Source organism: Aquarana catesbeiana, linkage group LG09 (assembly GCF_042186555.1).
Source record: "Aquarana catesbeiana isolate 2022-GZ linkage group LG09, ASM4218655v1, whole genome shotgun sequence".
Taxonomy (NCBI): domain Eukaryota; kingdom Metazoa; phylum Chordata; class Amphibia; order Anura; family Ranidae; genus Aquarana; species Aquarana catesbeiana.
In genome coordinates, this window is record NC_133332.1 from 34893793 (window position 1) to 34913392 (window position 19600).

Below are 19600 nucleotides of genomic sequence, written 5' to 3' on the forward strand. Positions count from 1 at the left end.
CATTCTGTTTTTATATGTATGTCACTATTTTTTTTTCAATAAATCTTTGTTGAATACTACACGATAGGAATAAGCCTTCCACTGGAGACCCGCCAGTGCTGCGACGATCGGAGGAGATTGATCGATTGATAGTTTTCACCCACTTCCTGATTGCAGGCTCGACTTGACCCGTAGGGGTCTTTACTAGAGGTGAGAGGCTGGGGGAAGCGTGTTGGATTATGCACTTTTGGCTATTTATATTGCATTTTTGCACTTTATGCGATTGTTTTCATTGTATAAGACTTTTTCTATCTTATGCAATTTTTTATTTCATTTTTTTCATATTTTGGGATTTTTTTTCACCTTAATTCACTTACTAGACTATTATTGGATTGTATTTACTCTTATAGGATCCTTTTATCAATTTGTTTTTAACATTTGATGTCACATTATATGAATTGTCTTTTTTTTTTATGTCCAGTTTTTTTATTTATGTGATCTTGCTCATTAGACCCATGCACTTTAGCTAGTATTTGAAGAATTGAACCACTATTTTCTGTTTGGTTTCATCATCCTTTTATATGTTTATGCACTATAGTTAGTGCCACATATTTCTTATGATCATATTTCTGCATTGACATGAAGGTCAGGTTACTAGAACCCAGCCAGCACAGAGTTCCCCCTTACATCAGAGTGTGCAGGATTCCCCCTTGCAGTGAAGCAAAACTCCTATGTAAAGGGGAATGCTGCAAATCATGATCTAAGGTGGAACTCTAATTTAAGGGGAGGCTCTGGTGACCAGAGACCACCTTATATCAGAGTCCACGGTGTTCCCTTTACATCAGAGTTCACAATTACATCAGGGTCTGCAGATTGAGTTCCCCCTTGTAAGGGGGAATCCTGCAGACTCCGGTGTAAAGGGGAACACCAGAAACTCTGATGTGGGGGAGACTCTGGTGACCAGAGACCACCTTCAGTAGAGTGAATACACTAAGGTAAGGGGTGCCCCCTTACATCAGTGACCCCCCCTCAGACTGGCCTGGCAGCGCTGTCACTGACCTCCCTTCAGCCCCTCACACCTGTATATATGTCAGCCCCCTCACACCTGTATATATGTCAGCCCCCTCACACCTGTATATATGTCAGCCCCCTCACACCTGTATATATGTCAGCCCCCTCACACCTGTATATTTGTCAGCCCCCCCACACACCCTTATATATGTCAGCCCCCCTCACACCTGTATCTATGTCAGCCCCCTTCATACCTGTATATATGTCAGTCCCCCCACACACCTGTATATATGTCAGTCCCCCCACACCTGTATATTTGTCAGCCCCCCCCACACACCTGTATATATGTCAGTCCCCCCACACACCTGTATATATGCCAGTTCCCCCCCAACACACCTGTATATATGTCAGCCCCCCACACACCTGTATATATGCCAGTTCCCCCCTCACACCTGTATATATGTCAGCCCCCTCACACCTGTATATATGTCAGCCCCCTCACACCTGTATATTTGTCAGCCCCCCCACACACCCTTATATATGTCAGCCCCCCTCACACCTGTATCTATGTCAGCCCCCTTCATACCTGTATATATGTCAGTCCCCCCACACACCTGTATATATGTCAGTCCCCCCACACCTGTATATTTGTCAGCCCCCCCCACACACCTGTATATATGTCAGTCCCCCCACACACCTGTATATATGCCAGTTCCCCCCCAACACACCTGTATATATGTCAGCCCCCCACACACCTGTATATATGCCAGTTCCCCCCTCACACCTGTATATATGTCAGCCCCCTCACACCTGTATATATGTCAGCCCCCCCACACACCCTTATATATGTCAGCCCCCCCTCACACCTGTATCTATGTCAGCCCCCTTCATACCTGTATATATGTCAGTCCCCCCACACACCTGTATATATGTCAGTCCCCCCACACCTGTATATTTGTCAGCCCCCCCACACACCTGTATATATGTCAGCCCCCCCTCACACCTGTATCTATGTCAGCCCCCTTCATACCTGTATATATGTCAGTCCCCCCACACACCTGTATATATGTCAGTCCCCCCACACCTGTATATTTGTCAGCCCCCCCACACACCTGTATATATGTCAGTCCCCCCACACACCTGTATATATGCAAGTTCCCCCCCACACACCTGTATATATGTCAGCCCCCACACACACCTGTATATATATGCCAGTTCCCCCCCACACACACCTGTATATATGTCAGCCCCCACACACACCTGTATATATATGCCAGTTCCACCCCACACACCTGTATATATGTCAGCCCCCACACACACCTGTATAATTGCCAGCCCCCCACACACACCTGTATACAGTGGCGGCTGGTGCTCAACATTTTTAGGGGGGGCGCAAACAAACTGAAAAATTCAGGAAAAAAAATTGCAGCCTCACTGTGCCCATCAATTGCAGCCACTGTGCCCATCAAATACAGCCACTGTGCCCATCAAATGCAGCCACTGTGCCATCAAATGCAGCCACTGTGCCCCATCAAATGTAGCCACTGTGCCCCATCAAATGCAGCCACTGTGCCCCATCAAATGCAGCCACTGTGCCAATCAAACGCAGCCACTGTGCCCATCAAACGCTGCCACTGTGCCCATCAAATGCTGCCACTGCGTCCATCAAATACCACCACTGTGCCCATCAAATACCACCACTGTGCCCATTTAAAAGTTAACACTGTGACCCCCAGCCCGCTCGCTGTCTGCCCGGCACTTACCCTATCTCGGTGGGGCAGCGGGTGACGGTGGTGAGCTGTGTTCTCCATGCGTCCCCTCTCCTCCTTGTGATAGGCATCCAATCACAGCGCCTGTCGTTTTAACCAATCAGGTGATGGGTAACACACCTGTGCTTCCTGATTGGCGGAGAGGCGGTTCAGTGTTAGAAAAGTGAATATTCATTTGCTGTTCTAACACACCTGGGTGAACTGCAAGTGCAATGTTGTACGCTCGCAGTGCGCCTATGGCTCTAATCAGGTGCTTCAATAATAAACCCCTGCTGCTGTAATTCAGGCGCCTGAAAAGGGGCCCTTAATGGGTGCACCACCACTGCCTGTATATATGCCAGACCAGCCCCCCCCCACACACCTGTGTGTGTGTGTGTGTGTGTGTGTGTGTGTGTGTGTGTATATAAATGTGTATATATAGGGCTTTATTTCTGCCGGAACGAAGTTCCGCCACCTCTGGCAGCCCTGTCCTCTCCCTCTTGTCAGTAACACAGAGAAGTAAAGGAATCACTTCCTCCACCAGCTTCTGTGTAGTAGTGTCGGCACTGCATCCGGGGCACATGATGCTGGATGTTTACAGATGGATGTCCCAGCGGGTCTCGATGCTGCAATAACCCACATTGTTTGTAAATATGGGGCTTGGGGAGGCGGCTTCTTTCTCCACCTGCCGCCTGTTACAGCTGTGTGTAGAACAGAGAGGAGCGAAGTGCTGTGAAACTCCTCCTCTGCTCCGTGCTACATTCCTAATAGGCAGAGCTGCAGGAACGTCACTGTGTTGAAAAAAAAAGCCCGGGCACAGCTATCAGAGCCGTGACGGCTGCATTCTGCAAGAGGTGACAGAGAGCTGTGGGGGAGGAGGACAATCTGTGAACAGGTGAGAGAGCTTTTTGTGTGGGGGGGTGGGAGGATTTGTGAGAAAGCTGGAATTAGGGATCTGTGAAAAAGGTGAGAGAGCTGGGGGGGAGGTGGGTGTTTGTGAAAGGATGAGAGAGCTGGGGGATCTGTAAAAAGGTGAGAGATTTGTGCACAGGGGAGAGCTGGAAAAGGGGCGATTTGTGTAGGGGTTATAGCAGGGAAGGGGATTTGCAGATTGTGCAGAGGTGAAAGCTGTGAGGATAAGCTGAAGATGAGGGTGCTGAGGTGAGTTGTGGACTGGGGGGTGTAATCGGTGGGGGGAGGGGTGCAGAGGTGAGATGTTAATGGGGTACAAAGGTAAGTTGTGGATGGGGTGCTAAGGTGAACTGTGGAAAAAGTGCAGAGTTGAACTGTGGATGGGGCAGAAGAGGTGTGTTGTGGATGGGGAGGTGTGTAGGTGGGTTGTGGATGTTTGGCAAAGAGCTGAGCTGGGGATGGGCACAGAGAAAAGCAGAGAGGTGTGCAGAGGCGAGTAATTGATGGTTACTTTGAGGGGTGAAGGATTTTTGCTTGGAGAGGACAAGGGAACTTTGCTGGGGGGGGGCAGCAAATTATACAGAGTTCAGTAACTAAGAGTATGTCATGTCTGGTAGGGTATGCAGGGTGCAACAGTGAGGATTTAGTAAAATATCTTGTACATTACCTAGTCATAACTGTATGCTGTGCTATACATTACATACCTCTTACAGTCATATGTTACATTAATGGGCCCTGGATAATACTAATGAATTCTGCACTCTGTACACAGTTCTGAGCCTCAATCACACCCACTATTTGGCAACCACATAATTTTCACCTCTAAAGGAAAATGTGGCTGGGGGTGCGGTTGTGGGTGTGGTGGGGGCGGGGTTGTAGTTGGGGTGGGGCATTGGCTGGGGAGGGTGAGTTCCAGCACCTATTTTCTGAGAAAAAAAGCCCTGTATATGTGTGTGTGTGTGTATATATATATATATTGTGTATATATATATATATATATATATATATATATATATATATATATATATATATATATATATATATATAAAAATGTCAGCCCCACACATACACAAATCTGTAAACACACAAGGCTCTGGCCCCTCCCTGTACACAAACAGCCCCCCTCCCTTTCCCTCACAGCCCCCACTTGTCAAGAATTTTTTCCTACCTGGTCCTGGCTCGTTTTCACAAAGTTGACATGTTGCTGACACAGAAAAGCCCAGTACACGAGGGGTGCCCATGCACATAGTAACCAGAGGTGGCAGTAAAGAGCTCGATGTCTGAGCTCAATGCCACAGAGAGCACACGCTGTGAGATCATTTCTGTACTGCACAGCATGGCTCCCCCTCACCCGTCCTGCCTTCTTCTGGCTCGGGCGGGCCCCTTGGGCCCCGGAGCCCCTTATACCATGTTCACGCGGTCGGAATTTCCGACAACAAATGTTCGATGTGAGCTTGTTGTCGGAAAATTTGAGAGCTGTATCTCAAATTTTCCGACAACAAAATCCGTAAATTCTGATCGCGTGTACACAATTCCGACACACAAAATTCCACGCATGCTCGGAATCAAGCAGAAGAGCCCCAATGGCTATTGAACTTAATTTTTCTTGGCTCGTCGTATGTGTTGTGTGTCACCGCGTTTTTGGTGATCGGAATTTCCGACAACATTTGTGCAACCGTGTGTATGCAAGACAAGTTTGAGCCAACATCCTTCGGAAATAAATCCAGGATTTTGTTGTCGGAATATCTGATCGTGTGTACGCGGCATAACAGTTGTAACGGATGTACCCCCCTGATGGCGGCCCTGCCCTGACCAGTGTGTGTTTGGGACATCCCATAATAAAAACTCCATTTCTTGGAGTACAGTACAGGACACGGGTCCCTCTCCTGTTATTTTGATCTCCCTATTTCTTGCTACAATCCTGAGCCTGTCTGGTAGTGGGTGGAGTTATATTGGTATTTTTGGCAGTCTATTTTGTCCAATCACCTGAGCTCATCCATGTAACCCATGGTAAAGACTAAAGAACCCATACTATACTCTAAGACACAGATTTTACTACTAACAATGGCTATACACTAATAGATTTTCATACAATAAATTTTTCAAACATTCCTAAGAATATTCTCACTATATATGAGGGTTTGACAAATATTGTTCAAAATGTTGTTTACATTTAGCTTTCAATTTATATTGAATGGACTTCCCAAACTAAAACTACATACTCTGCTAGGAATTGGTTCATTCAACAAAAAAATTCAACTTGCTCCTTCTAATTTTCTCCTCACTGCTGTTGAAAACCAACTTCAATTTTACCCACTAATGATTAGACAATCTAATGAATGTTCTTAAAATGAAAGAATTCTAATTAACTGCTTCAGCCCCGGAAGATTCTACCCCCTTCCTGACCAGAGCACTTTTTGCGATTCGGCACTGCATCACTTTAACTGACAATTGCGCGGTCGTGCGACATTGCACCCAAACAAAATTGACGTTCTTTTTTTCCCACAAATAGAGCTTTCTTTTTGTGGTATTTAATCACCTCTGCGTCAATTTAATAAATTATATTTGTACTAAGTATACCTTTCTATGGTTTTTATATGTGCCTAAATAGTCCACCAATAGGGGACCCTCTTTGTTGTTGTTTGATTTATTTGATCACCTCTGCGGTTTCTATTTTTTGCGCTATAAACAAAAAAAGAGCGACCATTTTGAAAAAAACGCAATATTTTTTTAATTTTTGCTATAATAAATATCCCCCAAAAATATATAAAAAAAACATTTTTTTTCCTCAGTTTAGGCCGATATGTATTCTACATATTTTTGGTAAAAAAATCGCAATAAGTGTATATTGACTTATTTGCGCAAAAGTTTTAGCGTCTACAAAATAGGGGATAGTTTTATGGCATTTTTATTATTTTTTTACCAGTAATCTGCAATTTTTATCAGGACTGCGACATTATGGCGGACACATCGGACAATTTTGACACATTTTTGGGACTATTGGCATTTATACAGCAATCAGTGCTATTAAAATGCATTGATTACTGTAAAAATGTCACTGGCAGTGAAAGGGTTAACACTAGGGGGCGATCAAGGGGTTAATGTGTTCCCTAGTGTGTGTTCTAACTGAAAGGGGGGGTGGACTGTGTAGGGGAGATGACAGTTCGCTGTTCATACTCTGCATGAACGGACGATCTGTCACTTCTCCCCTCAGAGAACCGGAAACTGTGTGTATACACATACAGATCCGTGTCTCGATCGCGGGAACCCAGCGGTGATCATGAACGCCAGGCACTGGCATCGGTTCGGGGGGCGTGCAGCGGGCGCTTGCCTCCGGTGGTGCGTGCCCCTAGTGGCCACAGGGCGAAGCGACGTAACATAACATTGCTTCGCCCAGCCGTGCCATTCTGCCGCAGTAATACTGCGGTGGCTGGTCGGCAAGTGGTTAAATTCTTTATGTAAAACATGGTTAAGTGGTTATGTTTGTGTGCTCTAACTAATTAACTAGTGTATTTTTTACTGAAATGTTGTGAATGATAAATCATTGAGCTATTATAAAAATTATTTTATTCTCATGGGTCTCTGCTTTAATAAAATATATAATATTTTTTTGAGGGGGTACACTAATCTTCAAGTCTGAAATGGCTTTTTAAAGCAGACCTTCACTCATCTTTTGAACTCTCTATCTATTAAATCTTCTGCCCTTGTTGTTTTAGCTTTGGATAGTAAAACCTTATTTTTTTCTGACAGTAAATACCTTCTACAGCCCACTTCCTGTTTCTTGTCTGGTAAAAAGCCTAGGCTTATGACATCCATGCACAGCTCTCTCTCTCTCTCTCTCTCTCTCTCTCTCAAGAGTTTGCCAGGAAGGGAGGGGGATGGGTCATAAGAGGGCCAATTAGAGCTGCAGAGCTGGAGGTGTGCCTCTGTGTGACTGTATAAATCCAGGAAGTGAACAGGCAGCAGCTTCAGCTGCCCACAGTTAAAATGGTTGCAGCCAGACTTAGTGGGGGGAGATTTCTGCAGCATATTTAGCAAGTACAGAATCACAGTATATATAAAATAATATGCAAAGTGTAAAAGAAGGAGGGGGATGGGTTAGTGGGACTTTTAAATGAGGCATGTATATGTAAGTAATAATGGAGAAATAAACTTATTATAGGAATGCGACATATAATATGATATATAATGTATTATATAATGATATACAATACATGATGTAAACTGGAAGAGACATAATATATAAAAATCATATTGACATATTTAATGTTGGTAGTTGATAAAACATGATTGTTACAGACACCGATAATAAATTAAATAAACATACAAATCCAATAAAATGAATATTCATAATACAAAATGTAGACATTGAATAGTATTTGCAGAATTCATGATTCTAAGCTTGCTTAGAATCATGGTTGGTTGGGTTCTAACAGGTCACTTTTCGTTCTCTATATTCGTAATATGCAAAGTGGTTGGAGGGAAGCTTCATAATGGCAAAGATGTTTTTATTACAAATTATGTGAGCAGACTGCAGTTTCTCTTTAATCATGTGTGCAAAAAAAATGTAAAGATGACTGGCATTAAAAGTGTTAAATGGATTTTGTATTTTAAATGTTTAGAGCTCCTCGATTAGCTGTTTTTTGTTCTCACTAGTTCATGTTCTCCAGGGCAGTGCCCAGCTATCCATGCCCTTTATTTGACAATTGTTTTCCTATTTGCCTTGAAAATAGAGGTAATTTTCAAGGTTCACCTTCCATTGGAAAGTTTTGCTTTAATGTTTCCAATTTGCAGACTTTTGGATGTGTTTGCTGCAATTCAACCCCAAACACATTTACCCATCACTAGATTTTTCCTGTTAAAACAACTTTGTGATCATCCCTGATAGAGGCTGTTACTTGTTACTATGATGTCATTGTAAATGTTTGTCATACAAACATCACCTAACTGGCAAACACGTCATTCTAATATTGTTATTGGTGTAATGAGGAGGAAAGAGACCCATATTCTTGTATTAGAGTCAGTGCCGGACCCAACCACAGGTATGGTAGTGGTTGCCACCTCTGCCATCCATCTTGTTACTCCATTCAAGTGCTCTGTATACAGACCATGTGTGCGATTTATCTGATATTACACTGATATAGTCATGTTAATAATATAATAGAAGCACATGGTAATCATTGCTTTATATTTTATAGCTTCTGACACCTCTTCTGACTACTCCAAGGAAGTAAAGGCCTGAATGTAAGTTTTCAGTTTACTATTAATGTTCTAATTTGCCACATATGACACATGTTGCCCAAAGAGAACCAACTAGATACTGCCTCATATTTCCAAGGAAGGTTATACATCACATCTTTGATAACAATTATTCACTATAAAGAAAATTGTGACCATGAAAGTGTTGCACTCTTTTAAACCTGGTTGAACTAGTCAAAATTTCAGACCTTAAACTCCAATCTTCATTTACTTCCACCTACTAAGTCTCTTGGTTAGCTCCTGTACAGGTGGTCCTGGGCCAATGTAATTTTTACCCATTTAAAAAAACAGACCTGCAGTCATCACTTGTATTTGCTGTTAATGATTTTTATAAATTGTCTCTGGACATATTGGGGCCAAGTCACACTAGGAATTGTGGTAATGCAACTGTGTAAATACGATGTGTTACCATTCTTTAGCGTGTAGTGCAATAGGGGAGCCCATTCATTTTAAATGGTCTGGCAGTGCCCCATAACATGGGAAAATGGACCTGACCCTTTTTTCCAATGCAATGCCTTCTACTGTAAAATTGCATTGGAGTGCTTTGCTTAAAGTGGTTATTAAGCCACTATCTCATCTTTATACCGACCCCTCTGTCAGATAAAAATCTGTATCCTTCGGACTGTTTTTATTTTAAAAAAAGCAGATTTCTACCTGTTTTAACAGAATCTCCCAGCGATTATGTGACTCAGGCTCTCTGCTCTCCCTGTCTGATAGCTCCAGCGGGCAGGCCGAGATTCCCCTGACGTCAGCCGGGAGGAGAGAAGGAGAGAGCCTGGAGTCATGTGATTGCTGGGAGACGCTGTTAAAGTGGTTATAAACCCTTACAGACCACTTTGACCTACAGATAAGCCAAGATTATGGCTTACCTGTAGGTCCAAGAAATATCTCCTAAACCTACACGGTTTAGGAGATATTTGCAAAAAGACAGGCACCGCTGTCTACAGTGCATGCGCCATAGACTGCGGCGTGCAGGCACACTGAGCATGCCACTGCTAGCAGCGATATGCTGTTAGTGACGGCTCCCATGCTCATGCGTGGGAGTGACATCATCGCGGCTCCAGCCAATCACAGTGCTGGAGCCACGATACCCGGAAAGAAGATGGATGCTCCGTAGCAGAGGGGACAGCGGTGACATCGCAGGCTCCTGTCTCAGGTAAGTGGCACATAATGGGCTACTGTGCGATACATAGTAGCCCATTATGCTTTACCTTTGCAGGGAAACAGAGGGGTTTACTTCCTCTTTAAAACAGGTAGAAATCTGCTTTTTGTTAAAAAAAAAAAAAAAGCACAGGCACTAGGATACAGCTTTTTATCTGACAGAGGGGATGATATAAAGATGAGATTGTTTTGTATCAGTGGGGAGGGAAGCAGAGCAGCGCTAATGAGAGCTGACAAACAGGGAGGGGTGAGGAGAGGAGGACAGAGGGAGACACAAAAGAGCTGCAGATAGCAGCGGATGGCGGAGGCATGTACACTGACCACAGTGTCAGGGCTCAGTAGCCCTGATATATTGTGGTCAGTGTACAGAGGGGAGGGTAGAAACTGGCAGGATCAGCCAGGTATTTCAGGTGTTACAGGAGACCATATGACACAGCACAATCACTGTGCTGTATAACATACTTTAAGGGAACAGGATAGTTTTTTTTTTCTTTTTGGGGTAAATAAACGCTTTATTGAATGGCACCTTAATGCACCACACCACACTTTGCTTATTACTATAACATTTAATTGGCCCTAAATGGTACATTCTTTTTGGTTGAGTCAATAAAAAATTGCAAGCTTTCAAAACAGCTCAGTTCTCTTGTTCTGGTGATGCGAATGGGAGAAGAAGCTTGCAAATATAATTGTCTTGTTTTCACAAGTTTTCTATTTTATGTTAAATAGGCAAGGTGTGCAAAGAAATTTTATATATTCTGATATAGGACTATATAAATAAATGCTTTTTGTTCTTTGCAGGTCTACAAAGGAGAAGAATGCAGATGGCTTCCTTTATTTGTATCTTTATTTGTATCTTTATTTGTTTCTATCACATATAGACTTTCAGATCACAACCTTACAGTTGTACAGCCAATAAATGCCATCATAGGCCCAAAATTCTAGTAGTTATCATGTGCTCAGGGTAACCAACTCTCGCACACTCCATTATTGAATGGATAGGAAAAAAAAATATTTACAGGATAACTACTTTGCCAATAGCTTTGTATGGCCAAATTTATAAAAGCTCTCGCGTTATGAGATTGAGTGAGCCTCAGATTGGAGAAACCAATCTACAAAAATAGGGCCAACTTCATCCAAGAAAGGATTACAAAGCAGAGAAGAAGGCGCTTCTAAGTGCAGTAATAAAACACTTTAATGACAAGGAAGGGTTAAAAACACTTACAAGATGGAAGTAATAAACAGGCATATCAATGAATCCATAACATCCAGCGGGATGCCTCCTGGGAGTAAAGACAGCTGCAGGTTGATGGTTCCAGCCGACCAGCGGTGGGAAGCACTGTCTCTCTGATCCAAGATGGAGGGCCGTGCTGTCAGTACCAGCATGGAATCCAGCCAATTTTTCAGGAACTACAATTCCCATCATGTCTGTGAATGTCAGAGATTTACAATGCCTTGTGGGACGTGTAGTTCTGCAACAGCTGGAGGGCCGTTGTTTGGAGATTCCTGGTCTAGGTGATCCAATGGCTTACTCCAATCCTGATCCCTTTGCAGTTTAGTTGGTGACTACCAATTTAGGAAGCCTGTATTCTATCCCATTATGATATTTTTTAGAGCAATTATGTCAAAGGGAGTGAGCAATCATGTCCCCTAATCTCCTGCACCCCCTGGTAATGAATAAAACTGCATTTATCAGCCTCTTGGGAAGTCCATTGCTCCGGGTGCAGATCTGAGGAGCTCATCTAGCTCAGTATGTATAGCAAAATTGAAAAACAAGGCTGAACTCTACAGAAATGTTATTGGTAAGTTTATTTTGTGTAGCTGGGTGTTGATGCCGTCCCTGCCCTTATGCCACACTCCTCTGACAGGTTTTAGTCCCTCCAAGGTCTATAATAAAGCCACAGGATAGGCCAGTGATGGTGAACCTTGGCACCCCAGATGTTTTGGAACTACATTTCCCATGATGCTCAACTACATTGCAGAGTGCATGAGCATCATAGGAAATATAGTTACATAACTATATTGGGGGTGCCAATATTTACCATCACTGGAATAGGCAAAACATGTTGGGTTGTGGCATAAAAGCAGGGACTGTGTCAGCAGCCAGCTACACACAATACATTTACCAGTGGGATTTCCATGAGTGTGGCCTCATTTTTTCAATTTTGCTAAGCATTCCTAATGGATTTCACATTCTGCTGACCAGAGCTAAAGAAGTTACTGCTGCTCAAAGATCAGGCGCTTCAATTGAACTAGTACAGAGTTTGAAAGGACTCAGTTACTATTTTACTAAACTACTATGCATTGCAAGACTACTACTAGCATCTTCTTCACCAAAGTGTTGTGAAATTTGCTAAAATTCACTAATTAATAGGCATGAATGATAGTGATAAGTTACCTGGTTTTCATCCTTACAGTATCAGATCTGTCAGAAAGGTGGAGTTGTGTTATTTGAAGGATGAAGCTAGCATTAGCCCTAAACTATAGCACTGTGCCATATAGTCTGTACTAACTCATTTTCTATGATTGAGGATTCTAATTGCCGTATTTGATGTGACATTTTTGAAGGATAATTACGACCAGCAACGCACCCTGGATGTATATACTGGGACAAAATAAAGTAATGGGTTGCTTTAATATTTAAACTTTACCTTTCCACTAGATAAGTAAACGATAATTCACCTTATGACAGGTTTGCTTTTATTATATAATTTTATATATATTATACACTTATATTACTGACTGTTTTATGCTTAAAGTAAACCTGTATTTTGCCCATACTAAACAAACTAATGAGTTCACATTACTCCATAGAACATGGAGGCAGAAGCAGTATGTACCTTTCACTTTCAATAAAAGGGAACTTGGAATATTTGAGTACCTGAAAAATACCCTCCGGTTACTTACCCACTCACTGAAAATAAACATAAATAAATACAAGTGGAGCTCTATGGTCAATGTAAATCCTAAACAAACAAAAGACAGTACCAAGAAAGCGTATAGTCAAAAGGACCATAGTAATGAGCCTCAGGGGTATAGTAGACCAAAGTACACAAATAAAAAATAAAACCAAATAGGAAATTACAAAAGCTTTATTTATCACAAAAATCAATCAAAAAAAAATCCAAATAAGAAAACCACCTTCCAGTCCATCCTCATAAAAAAGACAACGTTGTCTAAAATACCAAATGTGCGTCTAGATGCCACATACACATCCAGTCAATCCAGCAAGCAAATGCATGGAAAGGGTACTGTAGAGGACTAGAGGATTGTATATAAATTCTACCAATAAATGACCAGGAGTGATACATAACTTCCCACGAGGGAAAGGCAAGTAAACCAAACCAATAGTTAGAGCTCAGGCATAAAGTACAGCTAGCCCAGATTTCTTGGCTAAATAGCCATAATGTATCACTCCAAGGTGGTACATCCGGGTAAAATAAATATAAAGTGCAAGGGGGTGCTGCAAACAGACTGGGAGGCAAAAACTGCTGTCAGATATTAATATTACCACCATAGCCTAGTATGTAAAGTCCTGGAGATAATCCATATATGTATGTATTCATAGAGGCATTGGTGGACTATAACTGTCAGCAGAAATCAGCAGAAAGTCACATGAGCCACAGCATGAGCATATAGTCTGAGGCTGGGTTTACACCTAAGACGGATTCCGTCTCACAGCAGGACTCTGGTATGTCCTGGTTCACCGTTTTCAGGTCTGATATCCGTCTGAATTCTGTGCCTGTTACTTTAAATAGTGTGGCCAAAACACAGGTTAACTTTTGGATATGCATTTAAAAAGTATCTACAATCAGGTTTTGGGCTCTTAAAATCTTGTTTATTTTACTTGTTTTGCTAAGGCCCCTTTCACACTTATACGACTTCAAAGTCGCACGATTTTACCGTGATTTCGCGGCCACTATTTTGCAGTGATTTTACCGCGATTTACCACGATTTGGGAGCAGTACTACTTTGCCACAACTTTGGCATTAACAAATGAAAACATACAGTAGTTGGTATGAATCGTGAGGGGGAACTCCACACCAAGTTTTAAATAAAAAACTAGCGTGGGTTCCCCCCAGGGGCATACCAGGCCCTTAGGTCTGGTATGGATTGTAAGGGGAACCCCCTATGCCGAAAAATAGGCTTGGGGGTCCCCCCAAAATCCATACCAGACCCTAATCCGAGCATGCAGCCCGGCCGGTCAGGAATGGGGGTGGGAACGAGTGAGCGCCCCCCCTCCTGGACCATACCAGGCCGCATGCCCTCAACATGGGGGGGTACTTTGGGGCATGGGGGAGCACCTTGTCCCCATGTTGATGAGGACAAGGGACTCTTCCCGACAACCCTGGCTGTTGGTTGCTGGGGTCTGCGGGTGGGGGGCTTATCGGAATCTGGGAGCCCCCTTTAATAAAGGGGGCCCCAGATCCCAGCCCCCCACCCTATGTGAATAAGTATGGGGTACATCGTACCCCTACCCATTCACCTAGGGGAAAAAGTGTCAATAAAAAACACAGTACACAGGTTTTTAAAGTAATTTATTAGGCAGCTCCGGGGGTCTTCTTCCAACTTCGGGGGTCTCTCCGGCTTCTTCTCCTGGTGTCCGCATCTTCTGCCGGCTCCACCGCTATCTTCTGCCGCTCTTTTGCCAGCGGTGGCCCGGACTTCTGGATCATCTTCTTCCCTCTTCTCTTCCAGAGATGTTGACACGACGCTCTCTCCAGCTGGAATGGTCTCTGAGCGCTCCGCAACGGACTTATATAGGCAGTGACCCCGCCCCCTTATGCCGTCACAGTCCCTGGGCATGCTGGGACTGTGACATTTTAGGGGGCATGGTCACCGGGTGATGACCATACCCCCTTTAAGATGGCACAGTCCCAGCATGCCCCGGGACAGTGACCTCATAAGGGGGCGGGGTCACCGCCTATATAAGTCCATTGCGGAGCGCTCAGAGACCATTCCAGCTGGAGAGAGCGTCGTGTCAACATTGAAAGAAAAGAAGAAGGCAGAAGTCCAGGCCACCGCTAGCAATTGAGCTGCAGAAGATAGCGGAGGAGGCGGCAGAAGATCAGGACACCAGGAGGAGACGCCGGAAAGACCCCCGAAGTCGGAAGAAGACCCCGGAGCTGCCTAATAAATTACTTTAAAAACCTGTGTACTGTGTTTTTTCATTGACACTTTTTTCCCTGGGTGAATGGGTAGGGGTACGATGTACCCCATACTCATTCACAAATGGAGGGGGGCCGGGATCTGGGGGCTCCCTTATTAAAGGGGCTCCCGGATTCCGATAAGCCCCCCGCCCGCAGACCCCGACAACCAACGGCCAGGGTTGTTGGGAATAGGCCCTTGTCCTCATCAACATGGGGACAAGGTGCTTTGGGGTGGGGGGGCCCACAGGGTGCCCCCAAAGCACCCACCCCCCATGTTGAGGGCATGCGGCCTGGTACGGTCCAGGAGGGGGGGAGGCTCGCTCGTTCCCACCCCCATTCCTGACCGGCCGGGCTGCGTGCTCGGATGAGGGTCTGGTATGGATTTTGGGGGGGACCCCACGCTGATTTTTCGGCGTAGGGGGCTCCCCTTAAGATCCATACCAGACCTAAGGGCCTGGTATGCCCCGGGGGGGGAACCCACACTGTTTTTTTCATTTAAAACTTGGTGCGGCATTCCCCCTCATGATTCATACCAGACAGCTGTCAGCACTGCCTGTCGCTCATTGCAAAAGGAAAAAAAAAGTTTTCCTTTCCTGATCAGTGAGCCAGGCTTGTGCTTACAAAGTCATACTGAAATCGTGTCTATATTATTCAGGTACGATTTGCATACTACTTGAGGGTTTAACATTGAGGTCTATGGAGTACAACTCGCATTGAAGTTGAACCAAAGTAGTGCAGGGACTACTTTCAAGTCGGCACGACTTAAAGTCGTGCCAATATGAATGGTAGTCATTCAAAAACATGGAGAATGACTTGTCATACGATTTTGCAGTACAAAATCGTGGGACAAGTCATATAAGTGTGAAAGGGGCCTAATTAGGATCAGAATTTTTTTAAAGATTTGTTAATATAGCTTATGTGTCTAATTATATCCAATTGTCTGCTCTCATTGTCCTATATTTCCTTATAGTATTTCAAAATAAACAGCTAGGACTGGAATTATTGTTTTCTGTTACTTCACGTTGTAGGACAATATTAAGTGATTGCTATACTTGATGTTATAGATCCTGAATGTATGCTGAATGTTGATTTTTTTTAACTGTCATTTTCATTTTTAGGCTGATTAAAAGATTTTTACCTTTTGGAAAATGTAAATTACATTAAACCATAAAAATAAAGAAAGGATGATGGGGGTGGGGGGATCGCTGGAGTTGGGCATTAACAATTTCACTGCAACAGCCAAGAGTGTGTGAAAGGCCTTATTCACATGGGTGTACTTAAAGTGTAAGTAAACCCCCTATCGGTTTCAGCCAAGGAAGCTGCCACTTTTGCTTTGGTTTAATCTACAACTTACCTGATGTTGCACATCTGATCAGTTATGACACCAGCCATTAGATGGTTTGACAGTTTGGTTGAGAACACAACCAATAGGACTGTTACATTTCCGGCACGTGGCGGAAATGAAACTGTTTTATGGATGGGTTTACTTCCGCTTTAAGCATACACCCATATGAGGGTCAATTTTGCCTTTATGGGGTGCAGAGGTGTTTTGTGCAGGCAGTCCCATTCCTGTCAATTGGGAGCAGCAGCTTCACGGACACAGTTGTTGCTGTTCCCAATTTCACATGCGTGTGGGTGCCATTACATGTCCCCAAATTCACACTTTGTATTTGGGAACAGGCACTGCACTATCACCAACACATGTGGGTTCAACTGCAGCATATTTGAAATGAACGGGATGGCCTGCAGGCAGATGCACAGAACACCTGTGTATCCCTGTGCAGGCAAAACATGGCCCTCACCTGGGTGTGTGCTACAGTATGCCCATGTGAATGTGGACTAAAACCCCATAAGACATACAGCGGTGGCAGAAAGAGAATTAAATAGAAGTATGGCCAAAACTCTTTTGGCCATACTTCTCATGTGGGTCACTCCTGTAACCCAGAATCGGCCAATAGCGGACTAAAGCCCACTGACATCACAGAGCTACTCCATACTCTGAGAGGATTCCAAAAATAAAGTCAGGATCCACCCAGGTTCCTGACTGGTAGCTGGCTGAGCCTCTTAACATGCAACTGAGAGTCTGAGACAGCCACTCCTGTCCCCTCTCCTGCCTGACACTCCAGTGATCACTAAAGGGGCAGAGCACAGAGAGGGGACTGACAGTCAGTGCTCTCTGCTCAGAGCAAACCCGCTGAGTGATTATTGATGAAAATATTCATGTTTTTGTGTCTGGAGTTCACTTTTAAATAAAGTAAAAGTGATTCTAAAGTTTAAGGCTGCATTCTCACCTGAGCGTTTCAAAGTTGCGCGTTTTTACCATGATTTTGTTGCTTTGTTTTACGAGCGTTTTATGAGCTGAAAATGCTCAGGTGTGAATTCAGCCTAAGGCCCCTTTCACACATGCGGACAGTATGTCCGTATTTCATCCATCCATTTTCGGATGAAATACAGACATACATGCATCCCTATAGGATAGCGGGTGTCAGCGGATGGACATCCGCTGACACCCAATATCATCCTATTTTTCTATCCGTCTGCAGAGCGGATCGGATGAACACGGACAAACGGTCGGTGTTCATCCGATCTCCCCACAGGGGAGAGCGGAGATCTGACAGTGCGGTCCCTGCACAGTGTGCTCCATAGAATAACAATGTTCATATTGGGGATGAAACCAGAAAGAAAGCCACTCACATTTAGAAAATACATCAATAGCTTGACAACCCAGTAAAGGAATGCAGACTCCCATACACCATCCAATCTGATCAGACTGATCTTATACGGGGCTTAAAGATACACTATATTGCCAAAAGTACTGGGACGCCTGACTTTACGCGCACATGAACTTTAACGACGTCTCAGTCTTAAGCCTCTTACACACGATCTGATTGTTGGCAAACAGAACATGACTTTTGTCTGAAGGGCATGTGTCAGGAACTTGTCTTGCATACTAATGGCACACAATTGTCGGCCAACAAACACGAATGTAGTGATGTACTATGTGGAATTTCAGCTCTTGAGCACCACCCTTTTGGGCACCTTCTGCTAATGTCGTGTTTGGTGAGCATTGCATGTTTGTACTTTGGACTTTTGTTTGACGGACTTGTGTACACATGATACGAAAATCTGACAACAGACCGTTGTCCCCCCGAAAATTTACTAGCCTGCCATCCAACATTTGTTGGTGTAAAGTTGGACAACAATTGTCTGAAGGAGCATACTAACGGTCGGATTTTAGGAAAACCATTTGCCATCACACAATTCTGCTGAAAATCTGATCGTGTGTACAAGGCTTTAGTCCGTAGAGTTTAATATTGAGTTGGCCCACCCTTTGCAGCTATAACAGCTTCAACTCTTCTGGGAAGGCTGTCCACAAGGTTTAGGAGTGTGTCTATGGGAATGTTTGACCATTCTTCCAGAAACGCATTTGTGAGGTCAGGCACTGATGTGGACAATAAGGCCTGGCTCGCAGTCTCCACTCTAATTCATCCCAAAGGTGTCAGGTTGAGGTCAGGCCAGTCAAGTTCCTCCACCCCAAACTCACTCATCCATGCCTCTATGAACCTTGCTTTGTGCACTGGTGTGCAGTCATGTTGGAACAGGAAGGGGCCATTCCCAAACTGTTCCCACATAGTTGGGAGCATGAAATTGTCTTGATATGCTGACACCTTAAGAGTTCCCTTCATTGGAACTAAGGGGCCAAGCCCAGCCCCTGAAAAACAACCCCCACACCATAATCCCCCCTCCACCAAATGATTTGGACCAGCGCACAAAGGAAGGTCCATAAAGAAATGGATGAGCAAGTTTGGGGTGGAGGAATGTGACTGGCCTGCACAGAGTCCTGACCTCAACCTATAGTATATAACCATTGGGTAGCTTCTGAATGTATAAGTTGGGGAGATCCATAGCTCAGAGTGGTGAAAACAACTCTGATCTCTCCATCCGTTAACCACATGCTGTCCTACCCACAGTAATTATACTGCAGGCAGCCGGCACAGCCAGGCACAATCATGATTGGTGTGCAACATGCCCCCTGATCCATCAGACAGCATATTGAAGCTCCCAGTACCCGGCCGCTATGCAATCTCATGATCACCCTGTAAACACAACTGTGGGTTTCATTCATAACAGATAGACTTTAGTATTGTGATGCAGTGATTGGCCCAAATCTATTACATGGTACCTGGGCCAATCACAGCACCCTGTATTATGTGATAGCTGTGGGCCAATTATAACACACAATAGTAATCAGAGTTGTTATGAATGTAACTCATTCATGACAGTTCAAAACATAGCTGTTACAGTGATTATTACTGTAACAATAACAAAAGTGTAAAAAAAATCCCTGATCACTCCCCCATAGTAGCACAATGTCACAATGGT

At 44.0% G+C, this 19600-nt stretch overlaps 1 protein-coding gene across 2 annotated transcripts in view; it reads left to right on the plus strand.

The window, feature by feature from the left end:
• LOC141107490 (class I histocompatibility antigen, F10 alpha chain-like) overlaps nucleotides 1-12440 on the plus strand; it is a 119266-nt gene extending 106826 nt beyond the window's left edge. For both annotated transcript variants that reach the window (XM_073598258.1, XM_073598259.1), the window contains 2 exons: nucleotides 8849-8894; nucleotides 10869-12440. In XM_073598258.1, coding sequence (XP_073454359.1) covers nucleotides 8849-8892 — 44 coding nt within the window. In that variant the 3' untranslated portion in view covers nucleotides 8893-8894; nucleotides 10869-12440. The remainder of the gene's footprint in view (nucleotides 1-8848; nucleotides 8895-10868) is intronic.
• The last annotated feature ends 7160 nt before the right edge of the window (nucleotides 12441-19600 follow it).